The sequence below is a fragment of the Euleptes europaea genome, chromosome 9, assembly GCF_029931775.1.
Source record: "Euleptes europaea isolate rEulEur1 chromosome 9, rEulEur1.hap1, whole genome shotgun sequence".
NCBI lineage: Eukaryota > Metazoa > Chordata > Lepidosauria > Squamata > Sphaerodactylidae > Euleptes > Euleptes europaea.
Genome location: NC_079320.1, coordinates 50,762,200 through 50,768,251, shown reverse-complemented (window position 1 = coordinate 50,768,251; position 6,052 = coordinate 50,762,200). Strand labels below are relative to the sequence as shown.

The 6,052-nt window shown below is 38.9% G+C and overlaps 1 protein-coding gene across 1 annotated transcript in view; it reads right to left on the bottom strand.

The window, feature by feature from the left end:
- Nucleotides 1-1,580: 1,580 nt before the first annotated feature.
- Nucleotides 1,581-6,052, bottom strand: part of CPE (carboxypeptidase E) — a 72,488-nt gene continuing 68,016 nt past the window's right edge. Inside the window, exons 7-9 of the mRNA XM_056855950.1 lie at nucleotides 4,454-4,553; nucleotides 2,558-2,676; nucleotides 1,581-1,800 (exon numbers count right to left, since the gene is read on the bottom strand). Coding sequence (XP_056711928.1) covers nucleotides 1,702-1,800; nucleotides 2,558-2,676; nucleotides 4,454-4,553 — 318 coding nt within the window. The 3' untranslated portion in view covers nucleotides 1,581-1,701. The remainder of the gene's footprint in view (nucleotides 1,801-2,557; nucleotides 2,677-4,453; nucleotides 4,554-6,052) is intronic.

The window sequence follows — 6,052 nt, the reverse complement described above, 5'->3', positions numbered from 1 at the left end:
AGTTCCTTTTTTTCCTTTTTATTTTGGTCTCAGTGGGACATTGTTCAGGGCCGAATTGGCCATATGAACAGTATCATTAAAGTATATAGTTGAGTCAATGACTTACAAAGTTCAAACCATCCTCCCCACTTACCAATCTAAATCAGTAATTTTTTTCATATATTCCCATCTTTGCTTAATCATAATAACTTCAGCGTCATAGTACAAGTGCTACCACATTACACGTCTTACTTTTAAGCTACTTTGTGGAGAGATGTACAAGTATGTGTTTGTGGTGTGGTGACCAAAGCACAGATTGCTAAACGCTAATGCTGAGAACAGTTAAATGACTTTCTGATTCAAAAATGATTGTTGTTGTAATAAAAGTTTTTTTAAAAAAACAAACAAACAATAACCTGAAATTCAGCTTAGTTTTGATTGTCTCTTTATACACAAAAAGTTAATTTAGGATTTGAAATCCAACCTAAGGTTTTACTGTTGTACCAACTAGCAGGTAAAATAAGGTGACTGGCTTTACTGAAGGTGCTTCCCATTGCCAGTCCGGTCAAAGATTGTAGTGTTATAACAGGAAGAACATCATTGAAGAGACATGTAGCACTACCACTGCTGATTTGCCATCCATGATAATCCTATTAATCTTCACGGACCAGCATTTATTGGAAGAGGAACTAAACTCCCCCCATGACTTGCAGGTGCTGATTTGGATCATGCTGATCACCTGCACACTCATTCATGTGTAAGTGCTGCCACAACACAAATAATTCATTTTAGCTTGTGTGGCTTGGAAGTTAAGTCCTGCTGAAGTTTATGCAACTTATTGCTGTGTGAACATATTGGGAGCTGGGCTTTTTAGACCACATGGCACATCTTGAATATCGAGTCCACTTTTAAAGATGCAACACATCAGAGAGCTTTTGGATGAACATTTTGCTCCTTGTGCAAATGACACCGAGATCTTCCCATGCAGATTCATATCTACTTAACTGCACATGTCACTGACAATCAGAACTATAGAGCACAGGAAGGATAGCACACCTCATAACAACCAGTGCTCAATATGATCCTTCTTTAACCATCCTGAAATTTTAATCTGGTTACAAAATTGTTTGGGGATATTGTTGGATACAACAAGGAAAAAGACACACTATTTCCTGTTAACTTTTATATAAGACCAATAAAAGATATTGTCTATGTGAGGAAATGAAACCAGGTACACATGATTCTTATTTTACACGAGACATAAAACAAATTTACATTGTAGTAAAGCATTACTTACAACACCACATTCTTATCGCATACTTTTTCAGTGCCATTATTTTGTGAAACAAACGTTCACCTGCATTGCTAAATATGGGTAGCAAGATCTGCAGGTGACTGCTAATTATAATTAGTTTTTTAATGTGCTTACAATCTACACATTCAGGATTTGTAAATGAAATAAACATAAACTCGTTTGTTAGCAGGATGAAACATTCAATTAGGTATCTTTCCCCCACACTGAATATGTAGGCTAGTCGATGATGGCATGAAAGTACCTATAATATGTTTTTACATAGAGCAGATTATTGAGTTTTTTAAAAAAAATACTCAAAAATGAAGATATTGCGAGCTACTCAAAATCTAAAATATAGGGACTTTGCACAGTACATTATACTTAGTCAACACGTAATAGATTAAAAGCTATAAATTCAGAGCTTCTGCTTAAAAATTCAGAGTTTCTGACATCATCTTCCACCATTCCATTAACTCTTCCTTTTCCTCTTCTTTTCTTTCAGACAATGATTCCAGGTCAAAGTCCACCTAGGTAAAATAAATAATAATGGAAAGGTGGGTATATATATATATATATATGTATATATTAAATCCATAAACAAATCATAAAGACTTCTGTACACATTACATGGTACACACACCACATTATGGGTTCAAATGGATTCTTAAAACTCTTCAGGACACAAATGACCAAGGCAATGGAAGGGATTCCCAGTCTTTATTAAGGCAGATTAGCAGGATGCTTTCTTACATTATGTTAAATGTTTCCCCATGGGATTTGTTGAACAAATCTCATTGAATTTTAGTGGCAAACACAAATGAAATGCTCTTTAGCTCCCTTGTTAGCAACACAGTAAAAGAGTAACCCACTGAAAACATATTTAATTAGATTTTCTTTCCATAATCTCAGGGGGGGTTGATAGTTCACATCACATGAGGTACAGAGAATGCAGCAGAGCTAGATTCAAGTTCAGTAGCGCTTTATTGCGGTCCACAACCAGCAAAAATTTCTTCAAACTTCTTCACTGGCTGGATATTGGCTAACACTGAAGTAGATAATCTGGTTCACATTTAACGCTTAAACCCGTTATGGTTTGTACTTTGTATACATGATACATAGATTCTGTCTTGACAACAGAAATATTAAAAACAGAAGTCTTGAATACTGAATTCTGCACAAGAGCTAGTGAAGTTTTCTAGATGATACCATAATACACCATATCTAACCACTAATACAAAAGTATGGGTGTTCATTGTCAAATAATGCAAATCAATCAACACTTACTCTGATGGCAGGACTAAAAGGAACAGCCACTTTTTTAGTTATTGCTAGATAGCCTGGTGCTGAGACTGTCACTTTATAATTCCCAGGTGCAAGCAATCTCCAATAATCACCATCCTTAGCTGAGGAAGAAAAGCAACGTATGAACATCCCCCAGAACATTTTAAAACATATTAACTTAATCAATTATTTTTCTCATGCATTCTGATAATTTTTAAATTTATTCTACGCTATTCAGAGAAACATTTTGACAGCATTCAGGTTTCAAAATGACCTTTAGGTCTGTGTTCTACGTAAGCTAAAGCCATTTGCAGTGAAACTTTTTTGTTATTAATGGGAAGTACTGAAATTAACAATGGCTACCCGTGGCGCAGAGTGGTAAGCTGCAGTACTGCAGTCAGAAGCTCTGCTCACGACCTGAGTTTGATCCGAACGGAAGTTGGTTTCAGGTAGCCGGCTCGAGGTTGCCTCAGCCTTCCATCCTTCCGAGGTCAGTAAAATGAGTAGCCAGCTTGCTGGGGGTAAAGGGAAGATGACTGGGGAAGGTACTGGCAAACCACCCCACAAACAAAGTCCGCCTAGAAAATGTCGGGATGTGACGTCGGTGCTTGCATAGGGGACGTTTACCTTACCTACTTTGTAAAAGCTAAGAACCCTCCAAACCCTTCATATGGGATGTCCTAGCAGTTCAGGAAACTCTACCTGTGGCTCTAGTCAGGGAAAAGCAGTCTAAAGTAAAATGTGATAGTCAAAGAAGAATCAGTAAATGGGAGTTGTCTTGGGGCTCATACAATCTTAATAAAGTCATAGAAATAATTTAAAATATATACTCTAGCAGTGCCTCCAATGTAGGCCATACCCAGAAAGGTGTTGTATACAAGATCAATAAGGGATACACTGAATTTTCCTAGCACTGAAGATCGAATTCACACAGAGCTTTGTAAGTGCAACAGGACATCCTCATGTGCACAATGGAGTTATTTGTTGGGGTTACAGTAGACAAACAATAGTATTTTTCATGTTCATAAGAATGTGACTTCATACATTCTACCCCAAATAAAGTGTGTGTGTTAAGTACCGTCAAGTTGTTTCCGACTCATGGAGACTCTATGAATCAATGTCCTCCAAATAAAGTACCTTCCATAAAATGTATTGAGAGTGATCACTAATGCATTTGATATGTACTGTTACCACATTTGAAAAAAAAATCAAGCAGTTGTGGGTTTAGTATAACAAGAAAACTCCACTGCATGACAAAAAACTCTACTTTTTGGACATTCCTTCAGATGCCAGGGCCCTTCCATTTGAAAGGGGAACCAGGAGTCTATGGTGAATTTACTCCTCTGAAGAAAGCCTGGGGGCTCAGAAGACCCCCTACTGCTGCCACACATACACTGATCTGGAGCCCCTGCATCCAGGCACCATAGAAGAGCAACCCACCCCAAGAACAACCCAAATGGGGGGCTCAGGCTAAGGTCAGTCATCCCTTGACTACATAAAGCTAGACGTTGAACTTGCAGCCCCTGATTCCTTTCCTCATCAGCAAGATAGCCAGAGACAACAAGCCTCAGTGGAAGTAGCCCTGTGTGGAAGACATGACTGACTTGTGGTACCATGTTCTTGTCATCAAGCAAGGTTGCTTCTCCCACATTTACAGGATCAAGCCCAGTTAAGCCCCTGAAGGATGAGGCCCCAGAGATAACACACAGAATGGGAGGGATGTTTCCATAGGAGACTACTGAATCCTCAGTCCTGGCTTAGGATCCTTTCTGGTTCAACAGCATCACCTAGACCAGTTCATGAACAACCAGTGCAGAATGTGTCCAACTAACAGAAACCAAACCGGTCTTTTTCCATTTGACAAATTATGCCTTATTACATGAAAATATACCATATTACCTGATGTAATGTCATGGTTTATTCCTTCCACAGAAATGGTAGCATTAGCAATGGGATTGCCCTGAAGATCTCTAACAAAACCCTTTATCCCTCGATGTATCTGGAAAATAATAATTATTTATAATTATATTTTGCATTTGCCTCTATTGGCTCAGTATTCTGTAAGGTAGGCCAGCATTATCTTCATGTAAAGACAGCCGACACTGGCCTGACTAAAGGCCATCTGATTCAATTAATGGCTTAGCTGGGATTTGAAGCAGCAACTTCTTAGCTTGAGAGCCTGAGTATTAAATGGCTGTTTAACCAGCCCCAAAAGACAAATACATGAAATACATGAAAAATGTGTTCTAGATGTGTTCTAAAGAAAAAACACACCCACATCATCGATCATTCTCATCTATTGTACAGTGGCAATAATTTGTGTGTGTGTGTGTATGTTAAGTGCCGTCAAGTCGCTTCCGACTCATGGCGTCCCTATGAATGAAAGTCCTCCAAAATGTCCTATCTTTGACAGCCTTGCTCAGATCCTGCAAATTGAAGGCTGTGGCTTCCTTTATTGAGTCAATCCATCTCTTGTTGGGTCTTCCTCTTTTCCTGCTGCCCTCAACTTTTCCTAGCATGACTGTCTTTTCCAGTGACTCTTGTCGTCTCATAACGTGACCAAAATACGATAGCCTCAGTTTAGTCTTTTTAGCTTCTAAGGTCAGTTCAGGCTTGATTTGATCTATAACCCACTGATTTGTTTTTTTGAGGGCAGTCCACGGAATCCGTAACACTCTCCTCCAACACCACATTTGAAAGGAATCTATTTTCTTCCTATCAGCTTTCTTCACTGTCCAGCTTTCACACCCATACATAGTAATAGGGAATACGATGACATGAATTAATCTAGTCTTGGTGGCCAGTGACACATCCTTACACTTCAAAATCTTTTCTAGCTCCTTCATGGCTGCCCTTCCCAGTCTCAATCTCCTTCTGATTTCTTGGCTGCAGTCTCCCTTTTGGTTGATGGTGGAGCCAAGGAATAGAAAGTCTTGAACAATAATTTACCAGCAATATTTTCTTATCACCACACGTTTTATATGACCCTGGTGGTCCCTTCCAACTCTATGATTTTATGCTATGATTCTATGATATAGGCGGCATATATTCTTTCGCAAATGTGGACCTGTTACCACTGAATTGGACATGGCAGCCCATTTGCAAAGAGTATCAAGTATATACAGGAATTAAAAAAGGAACTGAAGGATCACAGCTAGAAGCATCAAGTTTATCAAACAGGAGGGAACCCCCAGCAACTGAAAGTTTATAAGCCTCAGGTCTACAGAAGACAGCTGTGCAGCAGTAAAAAAAACCCTATGAACTCCATGCAGACTTCTGGCTGCAGTTGACTTCTGGCTGCAGTAAATTCTCTGACTAGACCATACCAGCTGACAATCTTCTCAAAAGATAACCATGTGTGAAATAGTCAACTCCTGACAGTTCTCTTGTAGCCAAGGCTGAAAGTTAGCAAGGTCCTGTTTTTCCATCTTACATAAAATTAAACTCAAGAAGCATGATTGGTTGGCTTAATTTCTGGCAGTATTTTATTTGGCAAAT